At 34.6% G+C, this 20,566-nt stretch overlaps 2 protein-coding genes across 4 annotated transcripts; both read left to right on the top strand.

Annotated features, from left to right (window-relative positions):
- The first annotated feature begins 2,811 nt into the window (after positions 1-2,811).
- On the top strand, positions 2,812-20,425 carry LOC105331869 (putative ammonium transporter 1). 2 transcript variants are annotated; one of them, XM_011434240.4, is made up of 12 exons: positions 2,812-2,970; positions 5,916-6,005; positions 7,469-7,705; positions 7,950-7,966; positions 16,598-16,684; positions 17,145-17,282; positions 17,491-17,721; positions 18,459-18,597; positions 19,274-19,368; positions 19,645-19,771; positions 19,910-20,023; positions 20,209-20,425. In XM_011434240.4, the coding sequence occupies exons 1-12, from the start codon at positions 2,850-2,852 to the stop codon at positions 20,376-20,378; spliced, it is 1,566 nt and encodes a 521-aa protein (XP_011432542.3). In that variant the 5' UTR covers positions 2,812-2,849; the 3' UTR covers positions 20,379-20,425. The 2 variants fall into 2 exon arrangements, with proteins under 2 accessions (XP_011432542.3, XP_011432543.3); XM_011434241.4 differs by lacking the exon at positions 2,812-2,970 and adding an exon at positions 4,529-4,799.
- Positions 7,977-15,066, top strand: LOC136275265 (uncharacterized). 2 transcript variants are annotated; one of them, XM_066083732.1, is made up of 7 exons: positions 7,977-8,759; positions 9,032-9,215; positions 10,485-10,548; positions 10,796-10,931; positions 11,405-11,842; positions 11,930-12,105; positions 12,383-15,066. In XM_066083732.1, exons 5-7 carry the CDS (start codon positions 11,518-11,520, stop codon positions 13,523-13,525), a joined length of 1,644 nt encoding a protein of 547 aa, XP_065939804.1. In that variant the 5' UTR covers positions 7,977-8,759; positions 9,032-9,215; positions 10,485-10,548; positions 10,796-10,931; positions 11,405-11,517; the 3' UTR covers positions 13,526-15,066. The 2 variants fall into 2 exon arrangements, with proteins under 2 accessions (XP_065939804.1, XP_065939805.1); XM_066083733.1 differs by having other exon boundaries at positions 10,451-10,548.
- Positions 20,426-20,566: the final 141 nt, after the last annotated feature.

Below are 20,566 nucleotides of genomic sequence, written 5' to 3'. Positions count from 1 at the left end.
ATATTTGGTAATTTTATGTGTATTCCTGTGTATTCACCTGACAACCTCTGTTTTAATAATGTGATTCAATATACATTAAAAGGACGACACTCGCCATTTTCAATTTATAGGGAGTCCTCGTTTCACTCTTAGTATGTTGTGTTTCACTAAGACGTTGAAATGTGACAAGTAATTAAATTTTCAGTTTTTCTCAAGTCTTAAAATTCAAATTTATGATGTATTTGTCAATTTGCTATAAACATCTTTTGGTTTAAAAAAAACTTTTTCAAAGGACTAATTTTTAATGCCTTTCAATTAGATCCAAAGAAACAAATTATGTTGCATTCCATCTATCAATACTCGGTCAAAGCCAGTGGCATATGTTTATGTAGGAAATCAAGTGTTTATAACATTTTCAATTAGGTCGTGAAAATAAGACAGTTTCTAGCAGATCACATAGAAGCCAAAATAACAGAGTTATTCGATTTACTGGACAAGATCGGGATTAGTAGAAGCCGAAATATATATTCTTTGCTCAATTGTTCAAAATTCCTAAGCCCCCATCTGAGTTAAAAAGTTTTTCATTACATTATAAAAACAGCAAGGCTGAATCTACACGCCCCGTTTATCAATTGATCGAAACCTACTGCGACCTATAAGAAAAATCACGGACCGCACGGAATAATCATGATGATGTCAGACTTAAATTCCCATAAGAGACGATTTGGCTGTTTCTTTTTCTAACGTAACGATGTACATTAACAGTAATTTAGTGAATTTTAATTACTTTTTACAATCAATTTATTACTTTGTTAAAAGAGAGATTTAAATATAAACAATAAAATGGTTTCTATGATGATTCATGCGGATTATGAAGATAGCGATCATTGCCGAAAATTACGTAACATGCTAACGCGGATTATCTATTTTTTCTGTAATGTCGCCACCTTCATATTCCTCATGAATCACCAAAGAAAGCATTTTATTGTATAAGTCTGTCAATGACTCAATTCACTGACAACTTTAGGTATATAAAGAATTGGCGGACGTAAATTTAAGCTTACAAAAGGAATAAAAAAGTAGAAAATTCAAAATTGAAACTGATATCAAAAGTAAGCCTGTATACAAGTTTGATAAAGTGTAGTCATCGGGCCAGACTCATTGACAACATGTCCTTTTTAAAAAAAAATATCACACCATAATAGAAAACATGTTAGTAGAAATGTTTCTCTGTTTGCTTAAAACATGTCAAATTCCATTATATACCAGTTCTAGTTATTAATTGAGAAATAAGAATCATTCTTTGAATATTATGAGATGATCAAATCCAATTCAGTCTCATGGCCTTTATGACAGATTTGACCATGTTCGACCGTACTTGATCACCTCATAGTATTAAAAAAATGATTCCTTATCACTTATATTTAAAATTTTCCAGCTATTGTTCTTGACAATTAACGTTATTATCATGTCGTATAATCATGCAAACCGCGTATTGCGCCTCAGATGAACTTTATCGGACAATTCGTTACAAAATCGATCCGTAGTGTTATCACTGACAAAGAAAATGGAAAATGTAAAATAATGCACATCAAGCATACACTCTCCGAAGCTGCATTAAATATAAAACACACGTCTCGTTTGAATACAATAAGGTTATATAATCATCTGCAGTACTTTCTTAAATGCCGTACCCAAACAATTTACTCCGGCAACACGGTTTCCAGACCTGGATATCGATGCATCTTTACCTCAGCAACAAGATTTCCAGACCTGGATATCGATACATCTTTACCTCAGCATCACGGTTTCCAGAGCTGGATATCGATGCATCTTTACCTCAGCAACACGGTTTTCAGAGCGGGATATCAATGCATCTTTACCTCAGCAACACGGTTTTCAGAGCTGGATATCAATGTATCTTTACCTCAGCAACACGGTTTTCAGAGCTGGATATCGATGCATCTTTACTTCAGCAACACGGTTTTCAGAGCTGGATATCAATGCATCTTTACCTCAGCAACACGGTTTTCAGAGCTGGATATCGATGCATCGTTACCTCAGCAACACGGTTTTCAGAGCTGGATATTGATGCATCTTTACCTCAGCAACACGGTTTTCAGATCAGGATATCAATGCATTTTTACCTCAGCAACGCGGTTTTCAGAGCTGGATATCAATGCATCTTTACCTCAGCAACACGGTTTTCAGAGCTGGATATTGATGCATCTTTACCTCAGCAACACGGTTTTCAGAGCTGGATATTGATGCATCTTTACCTCAGCAACACGTTTTTCAGAGCTGGATATTGATGCATCTTTACCTCAGCAACACGGTTTTAAGAGCTGGATATCGATGCATCTTTACCTCAGCAACACGGTTTTCAGAGCTGGATATCAATGCATCTTACCTCAGCATCACGGTTTCCAGAGCTGGATATCAATGCATCTTTACCTCAGCAACACGGTTTTCAGAGCTGGATATCAATGCATCTTTACCTCAGCAACACGGTTTCAAGGTTTTGATTTCGATGCATCTTTACATAGTAATAGAGCGACGAATGAGATTCCAAGGGCCTGCTGTATGGATAGTATTTACATGCAATAACAATATAATGAACTTTCGGTTCCAAATGAGGATCTGTGTTGGAAAGATTTAATTGATAATTTTTCAAGTAGACACCCCGCAAGTTGTGGTGTACGTAGTGTTTTCAGTTAATTTTTCTGTTTAGATGAACTGTTCACATGGTTGGCTATATAAACAGTGCTATTATAATAGGTGTCAACATTGTAAAATAGTACCAGAGAGATTTGAAAACACTACTCACCGGCCAGTGCCAGATACGACTTTGATCGACGGACTCGGAGACAATGGACGTCATGTATGCTGCTAACGCTTCCAACATGACTACCGAGCCAGGAAACAACCTGTCGGACTTACACTCAAATCTAGATACCCTCTTCTTGCTCGTCTGTGGAATGATTGTGTATTGTAAGTACAAGTATTAATTATGTTCAATCCAAACTAAAAACTATGGAAGGTCTCAACTGCTTTAGGTGGATGAAAATTCATTTTAAGATGATACTTCATTATATGCTGATGCTTCAACATTGCATGCTGATACTTTATCATTACATGTTGATACTACCTAATTATATGCTGATACTACTTCATTATATGCTGACACTTTATCATTACATGCCGATACTACCTCATTATATGCTGACACTTTATCATTACATGCCGATACTACCTCATTATATGCTGATACTTTATCATTACATGCCGATACTACCTCATTATATGCTGACACTTTATCATTACATGCTGATAATACTTAATCATATGCCGACACTTTTTGTAGCATTACAAAATGATACTTATCTACCTCATTATATGCTGATACTTTATCATTACATGCTGATACTACTTCATTATATGCTGACACTTTATTTAGCATTTATAATTTACATGCTGATACTACCTCATTACATGCTGATACTTTAGCAAACATGCCGGTACTACATGTACCTAATTATATGCTGATACTATAGCATTATATGCTGATACTTTATCATTACATGCTTAATAAATACTACATCATTATATGCTGATACTTAAGCATTACATGCTGATATCATATTACGAGCACGCGGATGTTTAGGTAAGAAATGCTTATAATATACAATTCATCTTATGGAATTCGAAAGCAGATATCGATTTAGCTACAGGTATGCAGGTATACCTGTGATGTCGTACACAAGTCATACACGCCCCACGTGCTCATCAGATGTTGCAGGTATTTTAAAAAGGCGTTCCTTCAGAAAGTGCTATGTGAAAATGCTACAATGTTGTTTTAAAATAAATAACTAGAAATTTAATTTAGCCGTTCTATGTTCCGTTTTGTTAAAATTTTAAAAGCTATAGATTACACTGACCGTAACATGCAAATGCTGGTTCAAACCGGCTGTTACCTAAAGTTGGAAAGTGATTACCTTTTTTAAAATTAAGCCGACGTAGCAGTTTTTATATCCTCGTCGGGTACGTGTACTTTGGTGAATTTTGAAATATTGTTCAATAAGCGCATTTTGTACACAAAGGGCAAACACCGCCCCTAAAACACCAAGTTTTGATGCTCAATATTTACACCAAACAATGATTAACTAATTAAGTTTAAAAAATGTTGTTTTTTTTTAAATTAGCTATGTATTAGACTGAAATTACACCTATGTACAATCGAACCATTTGTTCCACATGCATTAAAATGCCCAGACTATCTTGAGAGATGAATTATGAGATAATATTACCAAGTTTCCAATATTTATTATTATTCAATAATATTTCATAAATAAGTGTACATCTGGCATCAGTAAGGTAACACACACACAAACAGTCATGAGAGAGAGATTCCATGCTATTAAACATCAACACGTAGAGAACCATCACAGGTTTGTTGCGTAACACGCCCTGATCACTCCGTCCCTCAGTGAACACGTGTGGAGAATTCTGGAGGCACTTTAAATTTACTGAACCATGCCTCACGGATCTTCCTTTCTCTAAAATGATACTTGAGTGAAACAGTTTGAAAGCTCAACGACCCGAAGCCACCGATCGATATGTTACCACGTGACTTCATCAAAATAAAATTGTGTATAAATACATGTATACATTGTATGAGTTGTCTGATTTGGACTTAAATTAACAGTGTTGTAAAATGGCAGAAAACGTCTCAATGATTATAGCGGTAGTCCCGAGGCTAACTACCATAGAAAACAACCTGGATATTCTGTTTTTAATAATTATGGGAATGTGCATAGTTTGTAAGTTTTCTGCATTATTACTATCCGTAACTTTTATGTTTTCATGCATGATTTTTTTTTAATCCTACCTTTAATTTTCTTTATCTTTTGAGTTTAAGTAATCACAATTTTTCTTTAACATCATAATTTCTTATAAGAAAACCCATAAGGTCTTTAATTGTTTCATTTATTTGGCAGAGACATAACGAATGAAGAAAAAATATGTATAAAAGATACATTTGCCTGTAGTAGATATGTTTTCTTACATTTTTTCTTATATGTTAGCTGTGTTAAGATTTCCAAACGTATTTAACTGAATTTTATCATTTTGCGAATTGGTGTTTATCCAAGTATATGTCCTATAATCCATAAAAGTTTCGTGTAACAAACATTAATTTTATCACTGGTGTAAAAAAAATTAAGTCATCGTTCCTACTCTGCTGAGAAATATATATCTAGTCAATCATGAAATCAATACCTTTGGATTTATTTTACAGGCACGTAGCATCAAGGGGGGGGGGGGTGTAGAGAGGGGGCAGCCCCCCTCCACTTTTTGTCGCAGCAAAGAATGTTTTTAAATTTTCATATAAAAAGTGAATTATCAAGGAGTCCCCCCCCCCCCCCCCCCCCCCACACACACTTTTTTGAGACCAAGTGAAAAACTAAAAAGTAAAAATAAGACAATGGACAGTGAAATTGAAGTTATAGGTGTACTAAGCTAGATTTTTTGGATGAGTCTACCCCCCCCCCCCCTCCCCCACTTTCAAAAACGATGCTACGTGCCTGTTTTAAATTTTGATTTCATTAATATTCACTGCTTGCTCCGACCAGCAGGTAAAGAGAAAATATTAATTAAACCACATTAATTTGCCAATCCTCCAAACCATAATCTTTAGGAGGGAAGTTACCCAATAATCTCTTGCAATGACCCAAAAGAGGGAGGGAATGGGCGGGGGTGGGGATGGGGTGGGATGGGGGTGGCGCATGAGACCTCTTACATGTATACCTCTCTATATTGTATATCACTCAAGCATGATAAACGTTGAACGTAAAGTATTGAAACTAATGTATTTAACTAAACCATTGAGGTATGGCTTTAGTAATTTTAATGCATGTTTGTGTTGGGTTTTTTTACAGTTATGCAATGTGGGTTTGCCTTCCTGGAGGCCGGCGCTGTTAGAAGTAAAAACACAACAAACATTCTGATAAAGAACGTGATGGATTTGTGTAAGTTAATTCATTACCTATATAACGATGACATATCACGTCTTTGATAAAAACCGATTAGAATCAAATATCAAATTAGTCATGCTATAAAAAATCATTTAGAACAATTTAGAATATTGAATGAATTACACTATCAGACTCATCGACAAGGACTAAAATGCGGTAAATGTTGACGTATTATGATAAGTTGTTAATTGAATTTCCTGAAAGATGAAAAGAAAAGCGCATGTATATTGACATATACATGTATAAAAGGGGGAGGGGGTTATTCGTTTAATACAGGCATGGTCGTATGTATAACATTTATAAGAATCAAAACAAGCCTAACCTTATCGCTCTAAACGCATAACCGTAAAGAAAGGACTCATTCCAGCATCCAACAAGGAATTGTTTAATTTGAACCCAATGCTAGTTCATACATGTACAGCTGTTGAATCTCGTCAAAGTACGGGTCATTGTAAAATGATACAGGGTACGGTACTAGGTATTGTCGGAACTCAGTGACAAACTATTTTGCCTTTTCCTATCACGAAGTTAGCTCATGCAGCATTCCATTAAATGTCTACACAGCCTATCTTTGAGTTACCCTTACCTTGACAATGCACTAGAAAAAACTAGTTTTAACCTTGAAAAAACGCTGGAGCTTAGTATGCTAGCGGTGCGGCATAGCATGCTCATTAAAGAATTAAAGACCAAAAGTTATTGTCTTTGTCCGACCGTCTGCTCTTCTGAATTGATAGTGATCAATAACAATTTTTGAATCATTGATACTTTATATTAGCATAAAGCTGTGCATATTGGAGATGATTTCGCACTGTATGTTTTTAACTTCACGCTTCATTTAACCAAAGTTATTCGTTCGTTAATGTAAAATTGACAAACTGAGATCGATGCAGATTTCAATATGTCAAAAATTCAAATAAAAGGTATCACACCAGTCTTTGTACATGTACTTAAAGATCTTTCTATGCATCGTTTCTCACCCACTTACTGTACATGTCATGAACACGTCCGTGATCATGTAAGAATGAAGCATATAATTTACGTGTGTACATGTATATCGCACACAAACAAAAGTTCAATACTACACCTTTGTGAGATATTCGATTACACTGTCTTCTGACGAAATTGTGAACATTTTCACAAGTGTATATAAAAGGTCTAAAAATTGCCATAATATGAAATACATACTATTAAAATGATGATACCATGCGCGGATCTAGAGGGGGGGTCGGGGGGGTCCCGACCCCCCCCCCCCCCCTGGAAAATGAAAATTTATTAAATTTACATAGTAAAATTATCGCGAAAATATGCCTCGGACCCCCCCTGGCAAACACAATTATCCTTCGGACCCCCCCTGGAAAAATTTTCTGGATCCGCGCATGGATACCATATATAATTACTTAATCTTACTAATGAGTTTTCTGTCCGGTGGGATACATGTATTGTTCTTTATTTCCCAGTTATTTCCGGAGTGTCCTATTGGCTCTTTGGTTTCGCCTTCGCCTTTGGAGATGGTGGAGAGGCAGACAAGTTTATTGGACTGAAGTACTTCGCCTCCCACAGTCTCCCACACCGGCAGTACGCCATGTTCTTCTTCCAGTTCACGTTCGCAGCCACTGCCTCCACCATCGTGTCCGGGGCTGTTGCGGAGCGTTGCGAATTTGTTGCTTACTTCGTTTATAGCGTGTTTATTACAGGTATTTTTTTAAAATGCTTTCCGTTAAAACTTGGTACTATAAAAACCAAACTCCCTAGTAACATTTATTCTCCGGTTCAAATATGATTTGAAATGATGATCATAGCATCATAATTTTTAAGATCGAATAAATGTACTACTGTAAAGAGGGACTAATTTGAAAAAAGGCCAGACGATTGGAATATGATTTGGTTGAGTTTCACTGTGTGCGCAAAGAACGATAACTCTGTGAATGCCATTTATAGGTTTCATCTACCCGGTACAATCTCTCACCAGAGGGCGCGTTCCGCAAGCTTCACTAACACCTCTGTTATCGTCTAAAAAATAGTCCGGCTTATCACGTGAATATCAAATTGTTTTGCTTGGAACAAAATGGCGGCCTCGACGCCAACTAAGAGTGTGGCTATTGACTGTTTTTTGTGTTTTACAAAAAATGCGACTTGTTTTAAACTTTCTGGAAGAAAAGCGATAAAAGAAAACTTTCAGGAAAAGTTGAACAACATAATTGGACAGACATATCAGCATGAACTAATGCGCAGAGATGCAATGGTTTGTAGGAATTGTTATTCTCGTGTTATCAGTGTTAATGATTTCATTGAGAAATGTAAACATTCAACACAGTCTTTTTTAAACGTATCCGTGTGTAAACGAGGTGCTCTCTCTCCTTTGACACCTCGTTCTGCGTCAAACATTCAACTTCCTGTATTGCCTAAATCGAGGAAAATGTTGAAACTTGATTCTGTTACTGTTGATTGTGTCAGTGCTGTGAATCCCAGCGTTTCCCCAGTCATTGAACATGATTATGTGTCCAAGCCTCTATCACAGACTGAGACGGAGACGGAGAATAATGCAGTTCTTGATGTCATCTCTGACGTGTTCAAGGAAATGAAAGAGAAAAATGAGGAGGCAATGCTAGACTTGAGAAGCCAGTGTCAGAGTTTGACATCAAGAACTGCAGTATTTTCATCAGTGTTGCAGAAATACAGAGGAATTACAGATTTGTTAGACAACACGGAACATTTTCTGCAAGACATCATTTTGGAAATGAGGAAAAGGTAAAATTAAGACAGAAATAGTGTAATATTATACATAAACTGACACTTAATAGTCTAATCAAGAGATTTATACATCTATAAAAACCATTTATTTATTTGAAGAAAATTCTCAGTTTTCTTTCTTTGGTTCAGTTAAGGATTATTCAGTTGATAAAAAAATCACACCAGTATTTATAGTAACTAAATATCTACATTACAGATTTATTGTAAAGATCTCTATTATATTTACTTGATTAAGGCTGTAAGTAACACAATTATCATTATTATTGTAGAGTTCCGTTGTTACTGGAGGTACTCTGTTGTGCTGCCATTCCTGCAAATGGAAAAGTGGCCCCATCTTTGATTCCCATCCTTGCAGCTTCCTATGCCATATTGATGAAACACAGGTTTCATAACCTCTCAGCATTTCAGAGGCTTACTACTGCCATTGCCATCAAAGGAGGACTAGATGATAGGGTATCTACCATTTATTGAAATGTAACTAAAGTTGGCTCTGCATGGGCATTTCAAGTTCATAATTAATTATTTTCCAATTGTTAAATACTAACATTCATTTAAATTTATTGTTATTGGCTTGCTTATCTCTCAATTTATATTTTGTCTACAAATAAGCTTTTTGATTGCTTTTATACTGGTAATTTATTCAAATTTATGCTCATAAGACATTACATTTATGAATTCTATTAATTTTTTCAACCTTACAGTGAAACATATTTAGTTTACGGTAATTAAAATTAGCCCTTAAATTCCTATCAAATTATACGTCAATATTTTGCATTAACAGAATGAAAGAATTAGAAATCTACAGTGGCTTATTTTAATTTAATTTAATTAATACACTAAACAATATTGAGAGATGTACAGAATTTGCATTATTTGAAATTTTGATCATTTATGCTTTATAATTTTATATATATATATATATATATAGATATATAAATTTATCACATGTTTGTAGCCTTGGATATCATCCATTACATATTTTTTTCATATTCCAAGTGTCCTTACGTGGCGTGACGCCATAATATAACACAACACATTGAACACAACAATATGTGTGTCATTAGTTTGTTTAAAAATATGTCAAGAGCAGAATTACTTATAATTATTACATATTATACACATTTTTGTAAACTTGTTTTTGGAAAAATTTTAAATACACTTTAAATAATTTTTTGTTTGTTTTGTAAGGAACTTTTTCCTCTTTCCAACATGAAATGTAAGAAAATCAGAAATTTACAAAAACATGTGATAAAAAGAATCTTTCATGATTTGTAGTGGTATACGATTTGTATTCAATGAGTTTTGTGGGTTTTTTTATCCCTTTGCGAAGGCTCAGGGGTAAAAAAACACACAACTTAATGAATACAAATCATTATGATATAGTATCATACCACACATTAGATCCTATATTTATATATATATACACATATAATATACATATAATATACATGTGACATTTTTCTTGTTTACTTTTTTTTCGTATCAAAGTTTCATTCAACATATAATATTAAAGTGTACTGTAGTTAGGTATGATATGCATGTAATAAATTACTGCATCTATTTATTAAACAATGTATACCGGTCACACACTAACACTTGTTTCTGAAAAAGAGATAAAACAAGTTGAATGAAGTGAAATGAATAAATTTCATTCCTGTCTATTTGTTTTATCTCCGTTTGATTTTTAGATTTGTTCAGTTTTGTTGCCTGTTGTTCTTTTAGAACTGTTTCTTGGGAAAGCTCCAGTTGATTTGTTTTACTGTTCAGAATTCTTGTGGACTGTACGGTAAGAAATGTGAAATATATTTTTTGTTTCAAATTAATTATTTCAAGGTTACTTATAATTATATTTATATTGACTTTTCCAATTTATTGGTAATTTATAAAGAAAATGTAGGGTGATAATTCTAATTTAAAAATATATACCGGTAGTAATTTCCAAACATAATTTTAAAATTAAAAAAAAATTTTAAATATATATCACAATCACTTTCACTTTAGACCATTGAAGATATGCATTCTTTGAATTTTAGGCACAGACAAGGTTGAACCATCTTGGACTGACATTATCAACTTCAAATAGAATAAGGTTCCAAGAAAGTGTGCACGACTGTTCTTTGAAGCTGATTACAGAGAGTCTAAAATCAAATCCACTAGTCAAGATAACAGGTAATTAATATTTATTGATAACTTTTAAAATACCTTATTTATAACATGCATTAAGTTAAAAATTGAGATTTGTAATTTTCAAAACATTCAAGATTAGGAGGTTAAAAATTATTTTGCAACATCTATGATTGACCATGATCAAATATTTTTCTTTTAACTCAGAATTGTAGCTGATTGCTTCCTCATTTTAAAAACAATGAAAGAGGTCAATGAAGATATCTGCTCTAGGTTATTTAAAAAGGATTATAGAAAGCTTATTGATCATTGTTAATGAATAAAAAAAAACAACCTTTGTTGATAATGGATTTGAAATACATTTTGAAAGTATGCTTATTATAAGGACATGGTTGGTATGTTGTTTTTGTGTATGTGTGGATGATCATCCCCTTTCATGGCTGCTGTGTTTCTTTAATTACAATAATGACAGCATGTGGCAGAATTTTGAATATGGGACATTTTTTTTTTTTTGGTAGGTGATAACCTTGATATATATGTGAAAACCTCAAAACTTACATCAGAAAAAAGAAACCAAGACCTTCATCTGTTTACATCAAATGTAATATTCAGCCGAATTGCAACCACAGACATGTCGAACACAAAGCCAAATGTTGAAGCAAACAAGCTCACAGCTGATGATGTGCTGTTGACATCAGGAAGTCTGAAACAAGAGAGACTTGCATATGCATATAGCGTTTTACTGGCAAGAATCCTGTGTAAGCTGCCTGCATTCCAGAGCTACAAGAAACTTATTCCTGAGCATTTGCCCCATGAGTATTCTAAGAAGATGGAAGCCAAGTCTTTGGTGTACCCACTTCCTATCCAGTTTAGGAATGAAGCCAAACACGAGGACTGCCTGTGTATAATGGACACATATGAAGACCAGCTGATCAAAATGTTCACAGAAGCTTTTGGTAAGTGTTAAGACTAACAACTGCAGATAGTGTTTACATTTACATATAAATAGCAGATGTTTTTATGCATCTTTTAATTATCAACAGGTAACACAGATGTCTTGAGGAAGTTTGGTGTACCAGTTGGTGGCGACCAGCTGACCAGAGTCAGACTACAGGAAGCAAAGAACATCAGATGTCTCTCTGTTACTCCTGAGAGGAGACTGGATGACCTACATCCTATTGTTTGTGAAATGTGGCACAATAAGCAAGACTTTCTTGAGGTAAACTAAATTGAATTGCAGATAAATTTCAATATGTATACCATGTTAAGTGTACCAGTAACTACAGTATGTTGCAAGTAAGAATGATATCCTTAGATACATGTAATACGCCATTTGGTGAGAGATTTGCAGACTGTAGTGAAGATACATGTACCTTAATTTTTCTTGTTTGCAAAATATGATTTAAATATTCAAAAATATAAATTATTTGGCATTGATTAAAAATCTTACTAGATAATCTCACTATACAGTTTTATTTTTGTTATCTGTACTTTAGAAATGCTTTAAAGCACTATACAAGACAAGCAATACTCCTCCAACTCTGGCATACTTCAAGACTCTGCTGCAACGCTCCAATGTGAATGGCAAAGTTAAAGGAAGGTTTCAGCCTCATTTTGACCTTTTGATGACAGTTGGTGAGGGAATGATCACAGAGCAGTTCATGGAATTCTTCAACATGGAGGACATGGACAGTAAGCCTCAGCATCGAGACTTTGACGATTTGAGTCATCAACCAAAAGATCAACAGAAATCTTTTCTTTTGGATATCATCCAAAAATTTATGAAATACTTTGGTTATGGATTGTTGGAGACACCACATTTGATACCCAGAAGAAATGAATATCAAGAAAGAGTGGAGAAAAGAAGCACCATACTTGTGAATGGGCAACAGTTCATCATTCAGACATCCGAAGAGAAAACATGCTACAAAGAAGAGGATGAAGTATACAATTACTGCATGCTTCTATGTCACTGGTACCTGCATGTTATTGAAATGCATGACACTGCTAAAGAGGGAGATATCCACAGAGCAGTACTTAACTGCAAGTATGCCATCCCATTTTTTTATTCTCATTCTAAACTAAGTAAATACTTGGTGGAAAATGTCAATTATGTCCTCCAAACAGAACACTTATTATCTCCTCTGCAAAGTTTGCGAGTGCTAGAGGGATCATTTGTTAACACCATTGGTGGGAAGGGTAAATGTGTTGAGAGTGATTTAGTGCAGGAACATTCCGTGTGCAACCAAAAGAGCCTTATACGAAGTCTCGGCGCTAACAAGACTGAGAAATCCATTTCAAGAGCCACAGCATCAGCAGATGCTATTGCAGAGATTTGTTCCCAAATGGACAACTGCTTGCAAATTAAGCCCAAAAGTGGTCGTCATTCCAAGACGGTTTCCGTGAATGATCAAATTATCGTTAGCAGGGAACTTCGAAAAATTCGCCCATTTCAATACATACCTGGACGAAAGTGTCAAGGATTTTCATCTCTCCATCCTATTCCTGTTACAACTGAAAATGTGCCAAACATGAAAGACTGGATAAATCACCTTATAAGGAGGCTTACTCGTGGACAGGTAGTTCCAGTGGAGGAAGAGGAGGATGAAGAGGAGCAAGATGATTGGGAAGAAGACTAACTTTATTAAGTTTATGATCATTTTTTTCCATTTTTTTCCATTTCGATTTAATAGGGGATTTTCATAAAACACTTTTGGGGGGAATATTCTATCTGAATTTTTATTACGAACTATTTTATTTATTGATAAAGCATGCAGTTTTAATTAATATTTTGACCAATTTTAATTTTTAGTGATTTTTCTTTTCAGTTGGTATTTTATAGCTTGTGTTTCTGTAAAAATAGTCAGTGGTATAATACAGTTATTATGGTATATGCATATAATGCATTTAATGTTTGTATATTGATGTTTGTATGTATTGTGTATACCTTACACTCCCTTGATTAAATCACCTGTGATACACAGATACATATAATGCATTGTCATCTCTGTCAAAGTGATCAAAGAGTTCACAAATATTTGTTTTCTGTTTTATACCATGGATCATATGAACATTTCAGTTCATTGCAGATAATCATTTTTCTTCCTCATCTTTATCATTTGCTTTATATTATTGAAGTTTTCTCTTTTTTCAAAGGTTGAATTATACATCATACAGTCATTTCATAAGCTTGGTTTTTCATATAGGAAGATATTTAGAAGTTTTGGCACCTTTACTAAATTTCTAGCCAACATTACTTTTGGATATGTATGTAATGCTATAGTATACTGGAAGCTTGAATGGATGTTTTTTTTTGTGTGTAATGAATTTAGCTGAAATATCATAATTGAATATGTCTGGTATTACATGTACATGTATAATACTTGATGTTTGTCTGGATGGATGGATGGATGTATATTATAATTGTTTGCATGTATATATATTTTTCAATATATGTATAGACAAGTATCAAAAAGCTAAAAAAAAATTAAGGAATTAAAGTTCATATTTAATTTGTTCATATGGCATCTTTCTCAGAACACTTTGTACATTGACATTGTGTAATGCAGCATGAACAGCATTCACAACCAGTGATGGTTTTGTCTTTTGTAAAACCAAATGTAGATAAAAGCTGATCTCTTAAACACATTGAGTTATTTTTGCAGTAATTAATAATATTTTCATGGATTCCTGGTAAATTGCAAGCAATGTCCTGATTGTTGTAGTAAAGAACTGCATGTGATCGCTGTCCTCGGCGGCCAGCTCTTCCCACTTCCTGAAAATACTGAGATAAATCTCTTGGAGGACAGGCATGGATAACTTGGGTAACATTACTGGGGTCAAAACCCATGCCCGATATAGAGGTGGTTAGCACCAAACGAATTCTCGGGTTTTCTTTTTTTAATTCATTAATTGTTGCATCAATGACTTCATTATCCTGTCCAGTACATAAGGCACTGTATATGGAACTGTAAATATTTTGAATGCCAAATATGCTATTTAGGTATCTCAGTGCTTCACTCATATAGAATATTGGAATAAAAAGTAATGTCACAGGATACAACTCTCGCTTCTTGTACAGCTCATCACATACTTGATATATTATCTGCTCGTACTGACTAAGAACATCTATACCAGACTGTTTTTGCTTTTTCTCAAGAAATATATTTGGTCTATCTGGTGTTGTTTCTATTATTTCATGTTTCACTAAACACAGATGTTTTGGAATAGTAATCTTTTGTTCTCTAGTGAGAGTACCACTAAGGGCAACAAAAGGAACATCAGGGAAGAAGACTTTGAGGGTTCCTAACCTCTTAAATGCAGTTCTGAATTCATCTCCCCTTAATTGTGAAACAAAAAATAGTATTTTAAATACAATTAGAAGACTGTTAATATTGTTAGATTAATAAGATGATGGTGAGTTGTACATTAAATAACAACAGAATCCAAAAAATAGATAATAATGAAAAGTCTATTTAGATAATTAAAATTGTCATGACAGCTACAGTACCGATCAGACCAAACCAAACCTAACACCAGAGTAAACCCCAACTAAACCCCGGGTTTACTTTTTTGGTTTACTTGGGGTTTACTTTTTTGAAAATTTGGGTCCACTCGGGGTTTACTTTGGGTTTACTTTGAAATTGCTTTTGAGGTCAACTGTATGCACTGAAGTGTGAAGCAGACAAGTATTTTATCTTACCATCTTACTGCCTGCAATTCCTACCCTCTGTATATTCCGAATACACAGTTAGCGTCTGCTTTCAGGGGTATACTTCTGACTGGGTTTACTCTCTGTGTCCACTCTGGGTTTACTCTGGGTCCACTCTAGTAAACCCGAAGTAAACCCAGGGTTTAGTTTGGGTTTATTTTCTGTTAGGTTGGGTCTAATCGGTACTGTACATTACATGTATTTATTGTGAAATGAATTGCATACCATTTTTCTATTATGTGGCATTCATCTATGACAACGCCAACTACGTTTTTCTTAAAAGCAGGGTCGATTAACAGAGAGTACCCTTTCTTAGTGTTAAGAAGGGCCTCTGGGTGACACAATAATACGGAATATCGGCCATGTATAACATTATCTAGATCAACCCCCGTCGAGTCCAATTCAAATGATCCCATATCTTCATCATCCGTAGTCTCCTCAACTTTCGAACAGATGTTTAGTCTACACGCAGAAATGCCATGTTTTTTCAAGTCTTCCATCTGGTCTTTATGAATAATATTTAAAGGGGACACTACTATCACAACGGGGGATATTCTGTGGGTTGCTAGGGCCTGCGGTAAAAGATGGTATATTAGGCTTTTTCCAAAACCCACGGGTAAGTTTACCAACAAATCACCTTTTTCTTTCATTAAAAACAATAGAGCCTGTTCTTGTTCTTTTCGTAGCTTAATATCGGGATCGTATGCAGCAACTATGTCTTTTAACTTTGCCTCCATGTTTAGAAGTGAAAGTGAAAGTAAATACCGAATCAAAACAAAATAGTCCATTAATTTTTTGAGGTTTAATAAATATATACCACGTTTAAGATGCAAAAAAATGTTCATCAAATCTACATTCTTATTTTTACTTTTCAAAATTAACAAAGTTAGAGAATAAAATAAAATACTTTAGTTTTTACAAGATTCTTGTAATTTAGACGATAACAGAGGTGTTGAAGCACAGCGTAATACGCCCTCTGGTGAGAGATTGCTACCCGGTAGTAACCCACTGGGCGTGGTCCTCCGGCGGATGGTTAACTGTGGGGGACAGCTACGCCGCCCTTAACAACGAGGTCGTCGCTTATCAGGTATTCAAACATCCTTGTATTGATACAAATTGTAAATAAACGTCATATTGTGGAAATACCCAGTTCACAATTTGCAGTAAAGTGAATTGAGGGTTGTCAGTGAATCCCTATGATGAACCAATAGAAAGGAAACTGTTTACGCTAGTAATGTATTTTTTTCTTGGTTTAACATTTTCCTTTCAATGTACAATTTGGTATACGAAAGTTCCCATCCGAGCGCAAAATGGAAACGGATTTTTCATGTCAAAAGACAAAGTTTAATAATCCCCAGACTACAAAGAGAACAGTTACTGTTATATCAAGCTTCAATTTTCTCAGGATGAACTTGTTCTATGTAATGCAACAAATGTCTGTCATTTTCACCAAAAAAAAAAATAAAATAAAAAAAATAAAACTCCCCCTCCCCCCAAAAACCCCAGATCGTAGATACCGTTCACCATACCTTTACTGTTTTTGACAGGACTTCGCCGGAAGTGGTGTTGTTCACGTGCTCGGAGGAATCGCTGCCCTGATTGGAGCAATTATGTTGGGCCCCAGACTTGGCCGATTTCATCGCAGTTCCAACACAGTAGCCACCATCAGGGGTCACTCAGTACCCGTAAGTAAAAAAAAAAAACAAGACTAGTGTGATACCTCATTGTTCTATAACATAACTGTACATTTATATACATATATAGTAAAAAGGAAAGACCCACTATTGTTTATTTATTGATTACTTGCATTGTCTTTATAATTCTATTTGCTACGTGTTTGGAAAATTTTAAATGCTAAAATGTTGAATAATATTCATTTTGACAATTATACAGATTGCGGCTTTGGGTGGATTCATTTTGTTTTTCGGATTTTTGGCCTTCAATGGCGGATCCCAGCTCACAATCAGTAACAGCGGTGACGGCGAGGCTCTTGCAAGAGCTGTCGTCAATACCGTCATTTCCGGTTCCTTTGCCGCCTTTATGTCGCTCATCCTTAATCGACTCAGAGTCTTTGGGAATACTTGGAGTCTTCTGGTCACAATTAATGGTGCTTTAACGGGAATGGTACGTATCTGATTTGAGTTTGAAGACAGTTTATGTTATGTACCATAACATTTACATCTACCAAGTACGATTCCTTCCATTTCTTACGGAAATTGATATAAATTCTGTAGAGACTGACAGGACTGAAATCTACACGCCCCTTTAATTGACTGGTAAAAACCTTAAACTAAGGAAAATTACGCACTGCACGAAATAATGATGATGTCAGACTCAAGTTCCTATATAAGATGATTTGGCTGTTTCATTTATCTAACGTACTGATACAATAAATTAATTATTTTTTCTTACTTTTTACGATCAATTTATTGATTTGTTAAAAAGAAAGATGTAAATATAAACAACAAAGTGCTTTCTTTGATGATTCACGCGGGTTATGAAGAAAGCGATAATTGCAGAGAAAACTACATAAACGATAACGCAGTTTAATATGTATTTTTTTCTGCAATGACGTCACCTTTATGCCCACATGAATCACCAAAAGAAAGCATTTTATTGTTTAATTCAAATCATCCTCTATGGAGTCTAATCAAAATCTCTAGACTCAAAAATGTACGATTCTTATTATATTACAATAGGTTCTTTTGAAGCTTTATATTTATTTATGCACATAGACAATTCTCACAAATATGTTTTATTCTAGTTTATAGAATGTATCACTTGAAAATGTTGTATTCGTTTGAAAGATGGAAATATGTTAAGTCTTTGTTATTTATGATGGTTTTTGGTCTGCTCACAAGGTTGCTATCTGTGCCGGATGTAACGTCTACGAGCCATATGCCGCATGCGTAGTGGGACTTATCGCCGCCATTGTATTCCGAACCTACTCTCTCCTGATGATAAAGCTTGGTATAGACGACCCTCTGGATGCCGTAGCAGGTTTTGCATTTACCAAACATCATTTAAGCATTCAATGCTTATATGTATTCATTATGATGTCTATTTGTATGAAATATTTATGCATCGTCGCTCTAAAGCCATTATATACGCTATTAATCAGGGATATGAAACATACATGGAACAGCCATACAGTTGTATTAACATGTTATTTGGTACGTTTCCGCGATTTTAAATATAATGCCAGAAACTTTGTCATCAAAATTCTTCTTTAATATTGACGAATAGATAGGATTTAATAATTATTTTACATTAGTACACGTCAAATTGGTTATGTAAGTTTGAACGATTCATTTAATCTTACAATTAAATATACTCAAAACGGATAATGACGTCTATATTTGTGCTCCTGGCGCATGAATCAGCAAAGTGTATTCAAAGGAGATTGAACGTCGCAGATTTCCAATGTAAACATATGGGGAAATATATACTGAATGTAAATGTCAAATTTTAATAGGTTGTATTGAAGATGGTTAAAGAAATTATATATTTATAAATTCAGTGATGTTATAGCAATTTGTCAAATTAAATGCTCTTTTTACCAACACTTGAATGAATGAAAATGCATGCATACGTTTTCCAAACAATTAGGATATAAAGCTTACGTAATGCAAATGTTTACATGTACATGTACAATGTTATGCATTTCGTTTGATAGTGCACTTTGGAGGTGGGAGCTGGGGCTTAATTGCTGTTGCGTTCTTCGATAGCAAAGAAGGAATTTTATATGCTGGGAATCTTAAATCTGGATACGTAAGTATTTCAATATGTTTTCTTGATTCTGTTACTTCTTCCATATTTATTTCACATAAATGTCTATATTTATGTGTACAGTACTGAAGTATTTGGCACTATATGTACAAATAATCAACTTTTACAGATAATTATAAAGCACTATTTTGCTAATTCTTCTTTTAACATTATGCTAACATGCACATCATTGAAATGTAAGATTAAGAAATAAATTGGCACAGTGACTTCAAAATTCCTGGAAAACTTGTTTTAAGGTTGTTTTTTTCTTTAATTTAGAAACTCGGCTGGCAGTGCATAGGGTTGGCAGCCATTGTAGCTTGGACAGCCTCGCTTTCATGCCTGGTGTTCGGGTTACTGAGATGTTTTAAAATCCTTAGAGTTCCCCGAGAAGAAGAAGAAAAAGGTTAACATATAAAGTTTATGTTTAATTACACAAATTGTTTTATAAACGCTCTGACTGGAAAGGATTGAAATTTCGGATCCTGCTCTGCTTTCTTAGAGGGTCATAATGGGTTTTTTTTTTTATTTTGGGTTCTCCCAGGTTTGGACATTCCAAAACACAACGAGCCAGCGTACCCCGTTGAAGCTTACGGACACGGTCATATTGAGCGCCTTATTCAGATACTGGAAAACAACCCAACAGTTGTCACCCAGGGTAGGTCCTTGGTCTCCAACAATAGCATTGGTATAATCGTTACCATTGTTTCATGGATAGAGATAATTTTAGAATCTGTAGCGACCATTAGACTGTTTTTACATAACTTTATCATTAATTCATAGTTTTTATTCATTTTTTTCCCCAATGCATTCAATGATGCAATGACTTACATGCCATTTCAGGATTTGAAAACATGGCATTCGAAAGAGAGATAACAGACAAAGGTCCTTACGAAAATCCGGAATCTCGTCATGTTGTCGTGAATGGTTCTTCCGAGAAGGCTAAACCCATCGACAAGCCCGGTATTTCCCATAATGGCATCACCATCACTGTTAACAACACCAAACTGTGATGTCATTTTAATCCGCGACTATAAACTAACTCCAACCTGTTGTTGGTGGTTTAAGAAATTTCAAAAAACTTGCTGCCTCCCCTTCATGATTACATATATTATATTATGTTCATGAAAATCTACTATTGCTTGTACATACTTGTGTATTTTTGTGTATAAAAGATATGCTATTTTTATATACATTTTCA

The sequence above is a fragment of the Magallana gigas genome, chromosome 5, assembly GCF_963853765.1.
Source record: "Magallana gigas chromosome 5, xbMagGiga1.1, whole genome shotgun sequence".
In the NCBI taxonomy this organism is placed as follows: domain Eukaryota; kingdom Metazoa; phylum Mollusca; class Bivalvia; order Ostreida; family Ostreidae; genus Magallana; species Magallana gigas.
Note: the sequence above shows the minus strand (reverse complement) of the source record. Positions and strands in the feature narration are given on the sequence as shown.